Genomic DNA, 13544 nt, shown 5'->3' on the forward strand with positions numbered 1-13544 from the left:
CAATAAAGCGTAACCCTAAACTAGGTATCTACTTATGGCGCCGATTCATTCTGTATTTATTGAAAAAAAAATGGTAGCAGCCGGATTTATACGACACTTCGCCACTGGTAAAACCATTAAAATTAAGTCAACACCAGTAATCCAGCACTTAGCAGGTACTTTAGCCAATGAGCTTTGTTTACTCAGTTTCAGAGCACTTAGGCTACAGATGGATACTCGTATTATTTAATAAAGGTTTCTTAATGAGTTCCACGGTCCTCGAACGTTAATGGAAGCTTGAAATGGAATTCATTTGTTTGAAACCTAAACAAATGTTAATAATTGAAGTACATTTATGGCTGTTTCGATGTTTAGGTTTGCTTGACATGTTGAGATGGATATGCAATTAAACTGTAGGTACTTAGTTAAAATTCTTAGAACGAATCTTAAATCAACTTTATGATCGACTGCTGGTTATATTGTTATATCCAACAGAACGGAAACAGTAGTTACGAGACTTACTTATTTATTATTCATATTTTTACCTTAGTCCTCATTATGTTAATGGAAGCTTGAAATGGAACTCATTTGTTTGAAACCTAAACAAATGTTAATAATTGAAGTACATTTATGGCTGTTTCGATGTTTAGGTTTGCTTGACATGTTGAGATGGATATGCAATTAAACTGTAGGTACTTAGTTAAAATTCTTAGAACGAATCTGAAATCAACTGTATGATCGACTGATGGTTATATGAGTTATATCCCACAGGACGGAAACAGTAGGTACGAGACTTACTTATTTATTATTCATATTTTTACACTGATTATGTTAATTAGTATTTTAATTACTTCCAAATTATCCTTATTAGGTCTTGGGGCTAATTGTAATCGTTACGAGATACACTATATATGTAAATAATTTTAATGGCATTTCAAACATGTTTTGTGACGGTTTTTTCTATCAAAGAATATTAATTTAAAATTAGGTTATCCATGAAATTGGGCCAAGCCTAGAAGTGTAATAAACAGTAGTAGTACGTTTATCCATTTAGCGTATTTAAGGTTAACAATTTGTTGTGTGAAAAACGTTTTGTACAATTTTACATGGATGCTACTATAACTATCACAAAAAGAGCTTAGGACGATTAGGTGTACCTAAGTCTAGATAGCACACATTTACCTACCAATGTCTAAAGCGAGGTTTAGACTAGCAAGAAATTGCATGCAATTTACGTTACATTGCTGACTACTAAGGTATACTGCATTCAAAATGTTTATCAGATACCGCAATGTAATGAGAATTGCATGCAAGTTTTTTTTATATACCACGTCGGTGGCAATCAAGCATACGGCCCGCCTGATGGTAAGCAGTTACCGTAGCCTATGGACGCCTGCAACACCGGAGATATTACACGCGCGTTGCCGACCCTTTAAAAATCTGTACACTCCTTTTTTGAAGAACCCCATACTGTAGCCCCTCGGGAAAACCTCGGCAGGGAGCTGATTCCACAGCCGAAGCGTACGCGGGAGGAGAAGTTTTTGCTAGTTTAAACCTCGCTTTACACGATGAAGTGTGTACAAGTGATTACATTAATTTCATGTATTGACGTGAAGCATTAATATTTCACAAAGGCTTAGGTACTCGTGCGCTTTGATCGAGCCTCTTCGGTATAAAATCTTATTATGTAAAAGGGTCATACACGGCAATAAGATCCCCGTCTCTTCTATGAATATCTAAAAGCCTTGATATAGAACCCTTACCTGCCGTGTACCTGCTGATAAAATCATTACTTTTGCACACAAGCTTTTAATTTTTTTCCTCAGAAGTGACAGTGGTGGTATTTGTTTTAAAATCTGTGTTTTTATCTTCCCTAGATAAAAATACTAGCAACCATGCCAGATTGGATATGGCTGCTGGCAGCGGCGCTGTTCGGGGCGGTGTCGGCGCTGGCCGTCCCCGTCGCCATCCTAGTGTACTTCCTGAGACCGTTCGACAAGACTCCTCCGGCCGATGACCTCTCCAGGCGGCCGGTTACTTTACCAGCAGTAAGTTTTCTTTAATTTCTTTACCTGGCTTAAAAGAGCAGGAAAAGTGTAAAAAAAGTATAGGAATTTCTCCCAAATCACTTCACTTCCCGAACTTCTCAAAGCAATTTTTATAGTTCCGTCATGTTCTTTTGCTTTTTCATATCGTATGAAGGTACGGTAGGCCGGTTTTTATATTTTTCACAAAATACTATTTTGCATAATATTAACCTAACCTATTTTGGCTAACACTGGTTTTTAGATTGAAGTCAGGTGAAAAGAAATCACAGTAAAGGCACTTGCAGCTAACTCTTTGTAAAAGCTTCATTAAGGCGGTTCCCTGAGCCAGAAGGCGAAAAATCTCCTTATATGATCATGTTTTTCTAAGAGGCGTTGATATTCGTAGACGTGGAAAAAATATATGTAATTCTTGCCTATATTATCTTTAACAACATAGCTTCCGATACACGAATTATGACACTTCGCTCGATACAATTAATTCCCAAAGTAACCTCTAACTCGGACTTTTAATCCTACTTTACTCGGTTAGTTATTATGTGATACTTTAAACAAAAAAAGAAGAAAAAACAATCTTAACATAAATAGTAATTTCATAGCTTTAGAATTTCGATGTTGTAAGGTAACGTTTTTAAAATAAATAAAAACCGACAAAATTCGAACAAAATTGACACTTGGCGCGTATGTTCTTTCCCGTTCTTTCTTGCGAAATGTGACAAAGACAGCGGAAAACCGTTGGAACGGCCTTAAGTACTCGGAGTCTGAAAGATAGGAGCCGATTTTTTAATTTCGAGCGCTCAATTTCGTCACTCGAAAATCTGTGGAAAATGGCGAAATGCTATTTATGAAATACGAGGCATAGAAATTGGAATCCTAGTGGTATTGACCACTCGTTTTAAATTGCTAGAATTTAAGATAAGGCCAGGATTACACTTGTAAGTTTTACTTACGTAAGTAGGGACAAAGCTATTTGCTAGAATGAGATAACGATATTCATATCTCATTCTGTAGTATAGCTGTGTCCCTACTTACGTAAGTAAAACTTACAAGTGTAATCCTGGCCTAAGTACAATTTTACACGTCAATTCAATCATACATCATCATTTAAATGCCTAGTACTTAGTGGAGATAGTATTGAACGAAATACACGAAATCGAGCGGTCGAAATTCAAAAACCATGGGGTCCATAGGAAGCATTCACCCATTGTTTTTGTGTGCACCCATACAGAATATTTCAGCATATGTAATGAACCTGATTGTGCTTCCCTCGCGGGCGCCGCTGTTGTATTGTTTTGGTCGTGGATTCTGTGTCATTCCGAGTGAACATCAAATTATCGTGCACTCATTCGTTTGCGTAGTATGTAAATGTCAAAAGCGAGCCATAGGTACCAGAGGCAAAAATCGGGAAATTATTCTAAATACTTGGTACCTAATATCAGTAGTACCTACTGCACACAATGCAGAATGCCTAATGTCAGTAGTACTGACATTAGCATTAGGTCCCTATGTATTTAGGTCAGTACCTATCATTCGGTTTGAAAATGTGCACACTGAGTATGGATCCCATAATCAGAACTAGATTTTGACAAAAATGGGACCAATCTGTAAGTATAGTACTTACAAACAAAAAAAATGATTAAGTCGGAGTTTCGAGGTAACAAACATTAAAAATAATTAAAAAAAAAACATCCAAATTGATTAGAATGAAACAGGTAGATGGAGATGATGGCTGATAGATTTAGACAATGAAATGAATGGCATTGATTAAAACTTTTACGTTTTAAATGTTATTGGAAAAAAAATGTAATTAGCCAGAGCACACTGGCTGAATGTACGTAGACGTGCACATGCGCGTGCGTTAGTGTTGGAGCCATGCACACACACGTCACGCAAGCGGTGTGCCGTCTCTCATGAAGATCTGTAGGTATACGCGGGTATAGGCGTACACGCAGCCGGTGTGCACAGGCCTTTAACATTGCCTGTAAAGCTTGTTTACATTTTTGATTCATGATATGAATTTGCATCATAACGATATAAATATTTTAACAAATTTCTAATCTCAATACGAGTACCACTCCTATTAGGAGCTGTGTTTACTGACTACTAAAAAATCGACCCGTATGCTACGCCGTAGCCGTAGCGCGTAGCATTCTCGAGTGTGCATCTCAATCGTATCGTAATTATCAAAATGACATACAGGCCAATTTAAACAATAAAATAAATATAGTATGCATAGGTAGGGTAGAAGTGCCCTTAAAAGATTGAAAATGTGTTATTGATTTAATGTAGCTATGTTACTACCTATATTTGTAGCACATCTCTTACGCATTCGATGTATCATAAAAATAGACAATAGACATAAGAGGCCGTAGTCGATTTTGGAGCAAAAAATGTAAAATTGATAGATTTAGTCGTTGAAATTATACACGTTTTGTTACGTAATATCTAAATAACAAGTATTGATTTATATTAGCACGTCTTCTCATCTTGCCTTTTAATAATGAGGTCGCGAGCGTGCGTCACCGGTAATGCATGAAGAGAAGGGGCAGTTTTTAAAAATTCATCAAAAAATCATGGTAGTAAATTATACAAATTGATGTATAAGAATAGTTTCAGCGAATATTGTAGATTGTTTAAGTATCAAAATTACGTTGAAATTAAGTCGATTTTCAGAGAAATTGTCACTTGTTTTGAAGTAATTTCTGGAGAAAATTGATTTCGTCTAACTTTCATTTACACTACTTCAAAGTCATAATAATAAAAATGTAGTCTGATAAACGTTAAGTACAGGATATGTGTAATACAAAATTACCATGTTTAGCAGTCCAAACTTTACGAAATTTACAAATAAGAGCGACAAAATCAGTGCTTTACGCGCGTTTACCTAAACGTCCATCAGAAAAGCAAACATTACTAATTTAGTGAGTCTGTTTTCAAAAAATTGATCTGATAAAAGGTGAGATAAGAAGACGTGCTAATAGAAACCAGTACTTGTTATTTCAATTAGGTAACAAAAGGTGTAAAATTTCACGGACTAAATCTATTAATTTTACATTTTTGCGACTAAAATCGACACCGGCCTCATAAGGGCGAATAATATTGAATTGATATTATTCTATGAGTATGAGTTCGATTAAAAGCCACACGTATTTGTGAATCCGATACCAAAATCGCAACTTATCAAACATGTCTTATATTAGTTAGATCTTTTTAGGCGTATTGTTTAAGTTCGCAGTTCGCACCTGTATCTTTTGTAAGTAATATAATTATATATATTATTTGGCGAGGTCACAACCACCCGCGGGACTTACGTAACATACAAATATTACCCCGAACCCGAGCCTTGAGTTAATAAATTTCATTATTTTGGGTTGCTTTCATACTAACAGTTTTATGTTTTCCACTGAAATATTAAAATGGGTCTCCTGAGATCCATTTTATCTAATTTTATTCATTGGCGCTTTCCTTAATGGTCTTTTAGTTTTGGATCTCGGAAAATCTGGCAATTAAAACTTAAAATTTAGCGATATTGAGCTATCTTTTTTCCGTGACTTTGTCCATACTTTTACTTAGCACGTATTATTCATTTGCCTTTTAATTGTGGCGTCGATGGTACGGTAAGGCTAAGTATCAACCGCTTCCCTTACCGCTTGTGCGTGAGCCAGCTCAACCGCCTCCTTGTATAGAATACTCTTCTCAGCGACTTATATACACTAGCCACTGCTTTGAAATTTTATAATTTTCTGACACAAAACTAGACTTCATGACAGCATTCTAATGAAAATTATTGTCCCCAATGTTGTAAATGAAAGGCCGGTTGACAGCTGATTAATTATCGTTTATTATTTCCGAATACAACATTCATGTTATATTATACCTATGTATTTCATATTATTTTATCTTTATTTATTTTTCTTCTTAAGTTAGGTTGTTATAGGTTGTTATAATTAATATAAAAGTAAAATACAAAAAATATTATTACATATATTGATTTAAATTTATTTATTTCAGGATAAATATTGCACTATAAATTTGAATCAATGTCAAAATTATGCTTATCTTCTTATCATGATCGTCAAACATTACGTACAAAAAATATAAAATAAATTAAAATAATTTTCTCTCCCAATAAGGATATTCTATACATATATTTTATATTTATATTTTCTTTCTTTATTTCTTTCTTTTCAATTATTTTACTTTTTCAACTTTTTATGTGCAAATAAATGATTATGATTGTTTTCTACGGAATAGGGTTTAATATCGATTGCAGGTGAAGATTTGAAGCAAACGCATCTGGTCTCTTTACATTATTTATTGTGACTAAATGAGAAGCTATACATCTAGGTAGGTAGGTATACGGAGTACGTACGGGGACGGAAATCGACAAAACAATGATTATTATTATTTAATCGAATGGCATGCATAAAGAAAGACAATCAGAGTATAGCTTTGAGTTCGCTAAGCCAGGTAACTAACCCAGACGTGAATGAGTCAAAATCTTCAGCTAATCCAGAATACGAGTGAAGTGACAGCGTTGGAATATATGATCTTCTGAGACTTGATAGGTGAGTCTTATATGTTTAGGGATCTATCCAGAGTGACTCCCAGATATTTCGGTCAGGGATTGTACTTTAGGACTTCGCCATTCAAGTAGACGGCTGGTTGGTAGTCGGCTAGCTGATCGTTAAGATGGAAGCAAGACACCTCAGTGTTGCTCGTACTTGGTACAAGTCTCCACACGCTGAAATAAGCGGCCATGTCCGAGAGAAATCCGATGTTAGAATTTTGCCTCCAGATTTAAAGTCTTTAGTCTGAGTTATTTAAACCTAGAAGAAACTGTACTGTCGGATATGTACGAGTTAAAAAGTATTGATGCCAAGACAGAGCCCTGAGGGAGTCCATTGTTGAGCTTACGTTTCTGTCTCTTCTTGTTACCCAAGAAAACTTAAATAGTAGATTGTTAACCAAGGGATGAAAGGCACTCATAGCTGCCGAGGTATTTTGGCACTCGAACGTAGTGAGAGCGCCAATAGTCCGAGGCAGGAATGATACCTTTCACCCGAGTTAAACACTCTACTTTTCATTTCGAATACGAGGAAAGTAAAATTCACGTGTTTTTTTTTAAACATGACTAAGTATACATTTTTATAGTATTTCTTGAGGGTACTTTCAATTAACAATTCAGGCAAAAGTATCGTTATTTATGGAATGAAGAGTCAAATATCAGAATGGAAATTGCATAACAAATCCATTTAAACTTAAATTTCAATCGCTTATCGTAATAAAATTAAAAAAATCGTACTTCGAACGTAAAATGCTCTAGTGCAGACACGTATCATATTCTGCACACATATTAGAACAACAATGACCCTCTTTCAGAGCATGAGAAATGAAAAAACTCTTTATGATTATGATTACGATAGGTGGCCATTATTGAAGCCTATTTGCATTCTCTACATTAACGTAAGCAGAAAACTCGATGCAATGTATGACACGAACGTATGTATGACACTAACTGCGCCACAGGCTAACACTTTTTAAAGTATTTATTTTTAATAGGTACTGCTTAGTTTCATATTTCGTTATGCATGTTCAATTTTTGTTTCTGTCGTGTATTTTTTAAGAATGTTTTGAAATGAGTTGAATATTTTAACGTTAGAGGAGGAAGTTTAGACTTTTGTGAAATGGGCCACAAGTGGGAACTCCAAGGAGTAAGATACATTTCCATAATATTTTTGGTAATACATATCTCAAAAACGGCTTTAGCGATTTCGATGAAATTTACAATACCGGGGCATATAAAAATAACAATTAAAACAAACTAGAGAACCACCAGGCTGTATCTCATGAACCGTGATAGCTAGACAGTTGAAATTTTCACAGATGATGTATTTCTGTTGCCGCTATAACAACAAATACTAAAAAGTACGGAACAGTTTTTATAATAATTAGTTTGCCCGAGTTTTCGCGGTAGCCCGGTAGGTATTAAATTGCAAATTTATGATTCAATTTTATTTTCAAACCAGAGGATAACGAGGGCGTAAAATCGGACCATCTAGGTTTTATTGTTGATAAGGTTCGCTTTTGAGTGTTTTAAAATAAATAAGAAGGAGCATGTCAGGCTAACCGTGACCAAACAGCGTGCAAATTCGAGAGAATTGCGATAAATTATATGTCCCAAAATGTAAAACAAACGACATATTTTGATCGAATGCGAAATAATAAAAGTAAGTACTTTTCTTATTTGGCCTGACGTTTTGAACGTGACATCACGGTCGTGGCTACAGGCAGGCTCAAATCGATATGCCTAAATGTCTCAAGTCTTGCCTCCTAAATAAATTTTTAGGGTTCCGTACCCAAAGGGTGAAAACGGGACCCTTTTACTAAGACTCCGCTGTCCGTCTGTCCGTCTGTCTGTCCTTCTGTCCGTCTGTCATCAGGCTGTATCTCATGAACCGTGATAGCTAGACAGTTGAATATTTCACAGATGATGTATTTCTGTTGCCGCTATAACAACAAATACTAAAAACAGTATAATATAAATATTTAAATGGGGCTCCCATACAACAAACGTGATTTTTTTGCCGTTTTTTTCCGTGATGGTACGGAACCCTTCGTGCGCGAGTCCGACTCGCACTTGGCCGGTTTCTTATTTCTGCTTCCATACATCTTATAAAAAATTCGGTAAATAGGTTTATGTAAGAAACGAACCTAACTGACTAAAACCGACTTTCCATTTTAAGTCGTGTCCAGTCTACAAGTTCCAAATACAACAATCGCGACTATGTAAATATTTGTCATATCATAGGTTATCATGAGGTTTTATACCTTCTGTTTTTGACGGATTTTGTTTCTCACGTACGAAGTTGTCATGTTTTTGTATGTGTTTTTGTATTTTACTTTTATATCCATATTATAAAGATCTAGCCTAAGATCAAAGATAAATAAAGGAATAATAATATTCTAATATTTGTCTATTTGTGTAAAAAAACGTCGGCGAATTCAATTGTCTACCTACCTACATTTCGAATATATTTTGCTAGCTAGACTCTTGACTAATCCGCTGGTGGTCTAGAATAAGCTTACTGTTAGGTAATTTTATGGAATACTTAATTACAAAATGAATTAAGGTTTAATCTGAAAGCGCTGTATCACGTCCGGGGAAAAATAATTAAAAGTCAGCGACAGAAGCTCAACATGCACCTTTTAATATAAAATTGCATCGGCACACGCTTTTCTTAATGGAAAATCGTTAAAATTTAATAAGCGAAGTACTAAAGCAATTTACTTAATCCAGTATTTGTATCATCTGCTCTGCTCTCGTTCTGCTCTAAAAAATTAACGATAATATCATTATAGGAATGCAAATGAGGCCTTTTGACACTTTAATGAAATGTAAGGGGTACACCGAGCGGATGCTGCGCTTGGCATTGGACGCACGCAGAGGCAGCACCCGCCAGGGTGCAAGGATTATTGAGAGTTGATGGAATCTAAAATGAAGTAGGTTATTGGGTGAAAGCGATGGACTAAGTACTCAGCTATGGGATAAAAAACCGGACGCCTGCCTAATATATAAAACGGTATGCAATTTTATTTCTGGCAGACGGTGACTCGCCCTCACAAGATGGGCCCCCACAAAAAGCGACATTTAGGATGGCTCAAGGGCAACACCGGATGTGAGCGGCTCAGGGGTGTCAAGAGGTGTGCGCCGCTTTCTACCCAGTGGCTGTTAACAGCCAATGTGCCAACTCGCGTTTTATGCATATTTCACTTCCACCCCTGCAGCTTATAGCTCTAACCTCTCCACTCTGGCCGGCCGGCTAAGGCAAGCCAGAGGCAGAGAATCCTGTCCCACCCACCGTCCTTGCGGGTACAGGAGCACTCGGGTACGTGGGGTCGCTACTCCCCTGCGTTGTTGTTATGTTACTTATTATTAATGTTTGTTTGAATATAGTAATTAAGGTTATCTTCAGCCAAGTCTTAGTTTCATACAGATAAAGAAAAAAATCCGTGATCATAAACGAACATCGTAATTATATGTATACGAACGGCATTCAATGAACCCCGTCCTCTGCAAATGTTTATTTTCGGTCGACGCCAACAATCGTGGGCGGCCCTTTAATTACAAACCTCGTCGATATTTTTAGCGAAAGCAAATGGATAAACTGCTAATTAATTTCTTCGTCCATAAAACTTCGTTAATCCCTTAACAAGATCATGCGGAACCGGCCTAATATACTTGATATGTCACTGTTTAGGGTTCCGTACCCAAATGGTAAAAACGGGACCCTATTACTAAGACTCCACTGTCCGTCTGTCTGTCTTTCTGTCACCAGGCTGTATGTCATGAACCGTGATAGGTAGAAAATAGTTGAAATTTTCACAGATGATGTATTTCTGTTGCCGCTATGACAACAAATACTTAAAACAAAATAAAATAAAATAAATAAATATGTTATATAAAAATTTTACCGTTTTTTGCGACTCGCACTTGGCCGTAGGTCTGTAAGGCCTACCTACCTACGGCCTACGGCGTTTGCTTTCTGTTAGACCAGAGCATACTTAAACGTGAGTTGTACTCGTAAATATCTAGGTACGTATTTTCACAAATGCCTACACCTCTGTTAGGGCCACTTGCATCATTCCACTAACCCGAGTTAACCGGTTAAACCTGGAGTTACCATGGTTACCAGTACAATTTGACACTGGGTTAACGGTTTAACCGCTTAACTCGTGGGAGTGGGAGTGGGAGTGGGAGTGGGAGTGAGAGTGGGAGTGGGAGTGGGAGTGGGAGTGGGAGTGGGAGTGAGAGTGAGAGTGAGAGTGGGAGTGGGAGTGAGAGTGAGTGGGAGTGGGAGTGGGAGTGGGAGTGGGGGTGGGAGTGGGAGTGGGAGTGGGAGTGGGAGTTCTGGCCGAAGAGTATCAAGTTCCGGCGGTTCCGCGGTCGGCTCCCTGACACTGCGGGGTTGCGAACTGCATCACAGCCATAATTGTGTTTTTTAGTTTAAAGATATATTTAATAATAATGCATGCTATGATTGCCTGTAAGTGGGGGATCAATAAAAAATGTGCCCTTTTAGTATGTTAATTCTAATAATGTAAAATGTATCTTCTGTTGGTGATCCTAATAAACAAATATTTTATAATAATATGTATGCTAGTTTTAAGGTATTTATCTATGAGCATTAATAGTTGCCTGAAAATAATGAATTTCATTTCATTTCATATACGTATTTTTTTTTTCTATTTGGCAGCAAAGAAAGTTTTTGTTGATTTGGCACCGCCTTCAAAAACTAAGTAATCCGGGGGGGACGGTTATTAATAATTTGCTTATTATTAGGTATTAATTACTTTTTGGCAGAAATTCGCTTTACGACGGGATAGGGACTGGACAAGGATACGGTAAAAAATATTTTGGGCTTTTCAGTGGGTTGGTTATTTGAAGGCGGTCCCTTTTTTAAAAAAGAAATGAAATTAATTTATTTTGGTTGTTTTTTTTGCTTTTAAGAGGTTTTTTAGTGTTCACGGATGCGGCAGTCACAAAGAAAAATATTAGTTTACAATATAAAAGAAACTAAAGTAAAATTATTACTGTTAGTAACAAACAAATTTTAATATTCGCAACACCTACTTGGTCCGGGGAAACGCAAATACGCACACCGCATATTAATAATAAAACTTGATTAAAATAGTATCAAGGTAGATATTAACGATATTTATGAATTAAGGATATTTAAAAGATTATTTGCAACAAACTCTCACAGAAGATTACCATATTTTCCTCTGACAGATTACCGAACGAAATCTGCAAAAAATTAAATTTTGACAACCGGCCAGCACAAAGCGCCAAACGCGAACGAGGTTTTATAGCAAACCGTTACACGTTGATTCGAACAATAATTACGACCAAAGAGGATAGAATAGGAGTGTATATATGTCTTTGTTACGACCTTGGCCCATTCATTTACGGTAACACCCCGCAGGCTGCTTGTGTCCCACGAAACTCGGTCACCGGTGGTTCGAACCTAGATAATGCCTGTTTATGTATTTTATTATTCAACCTTAAATTATGTTTAATTTTGATAGATTTTTTTTATTTATGTGAGCCCCTTGTGTATTCAAATAGATCAACGGAAACTATGGAAATGCGTGTTTTGAGAATTGTTCGAATGTGTTGTCTATGAACTTTAGAGTTCATACTAGTACTGCCCTTGCGAACTTTAAATAGATGCATGGCGAATGACTATGCAGCCCAGGGATATAATGCTAATGCTTGCTCGCATATCATTCGGTACGTTTGGTAGTTCGGTGTCACGCTACCAATGCACCAATGACATACAATATGCAACCTATTTTAATAGGGGGAGCAATTTACAAGCTATGTGTAATCCCTGATTCGTATTCACAATACGTACGTTTACTACGTTTTGCTTTAGAATTCTTAGTGCTCTGTGCACGCCCGCATCTCCACCATATATCTACTTATGTAAAACCGGCGCTGTGTAGGGGTGGAGCAGTTTTATATTAACTTGGAAACAACAGCATTACTAGCCAATGGCTAATGTATTTTCAGCATCTAGTCTTTAACGGCATGTCTCATGAAAAGAAACATCATTAATTACGTTTAATTCACCCAGGAGGTACTCAGCGAACTGACGCGCGGCGCGGGCGGCACGCCGGAAGGCGCACTCAACGCCATGCTGCAGTTCATCTTCCAGCAGAGCACGGCGGACACGCGCTGGCTGCGCCGGCGCATGGCCACCGAGCTCGCCGAGCTACTCGCCAAGACCTCGTCGGGGAAGATCTTCGAGTCGCTCACGGTGAGTGCGGGAGGAGCTCAGGGGACATTTAGACATCTATCAACTTCGTGCTACTTTTTGTGACGGTTTAGCGAAGCACTTCCTTATATTAGGCAAAATTTTATTAGTCTGATATTATTTTATACAGGTACCTTTTATTCCACTAAATAGGCATTAAAAGAAGGCTAATAGTGGGTTATAATATAATCATTGTTTTGAGAGTAAACTACGTCCCCCTAGTGGAGACAAGTCAGGTGGAATACAAATCTCTTGTGTAAACACAAAGTACCTACGCTTACCGAGTGTGGGCGGGTCGTGGTTTGACATGTCGTTACCCTCGTCATTGACTATATTTGTTCAACTCTGTGCTGACTAATCGATTATTATTGAATGTTTTATTCGTAACGAGATGAGGAGACGTTACTAAAGAAGTGGGCAAAAGAAAATAAGAATAAAAAGCTAGCTTGTAGGCATATAGATCTTATTTTTTCGTTCCTTATTGACACTTGGGAAATACTGCACAATTTTTATTTGCCCTAGTACTATTGCGAGTCAATCCAGTTACAGAACAAACTACTTACTCGTAAACTTAGTACCAATTCTATGATTTTCCAATTTCATGTTCGTAAAGGGGCCCACCCATTACCATTCCGCCGGCGGACTGGTAATGAGTGGGTAGGAAGTGTAGCCAGGCAGTACAGCTGCTACCACCAGTTTG

The 13544-nt window shown here is 37.2% G+C and overlaps 1 protein-coding gene across 4 annotated transcripts in view; it reads left to right on the top strand.

Moving 5' to 3' along the window:
* The window catches only part of LOC134755155 (PDZ domain-containing protein 8), a 47488-nt gene that overhangs the window by 9728 nt on the left and 24216 nt on the right, over positions 1-13544 (top strand). For all 4 annotated transcript variants that reach the window (XM_063691654.1, XM_063691655.1, XM_063691656.1 and 1 more), the window contains 2 exons: positions 1857-2027; positions 12665-12847. In XM_063691654.1, coding sequence (XP_063547724.1) covers positions 1875-2027; positions 12665-12847 — 336 coding nt within the window. In that variant the 5' untranslated portion in view covers positions 1857-1874. The remainder of the gene's footprint in view (positions 1-1856; positions 2028-12664; positions 12848-13544) is intronic.

The sequence above is a fragment of the Cydia strobilella genome, chromosome Z (genome assembly GCF_947568885.1).
Source record: "Cydia strobilella chromosome Z, ilCydStro3.1, whole genome shotgun sequence".
NCBI classification, from domain to species: Eukaryota; Metazoa; Arthropoda; class Insecta; order Lepidoptera; family Tortricidae; genus Cydia; species Cydia strobilella.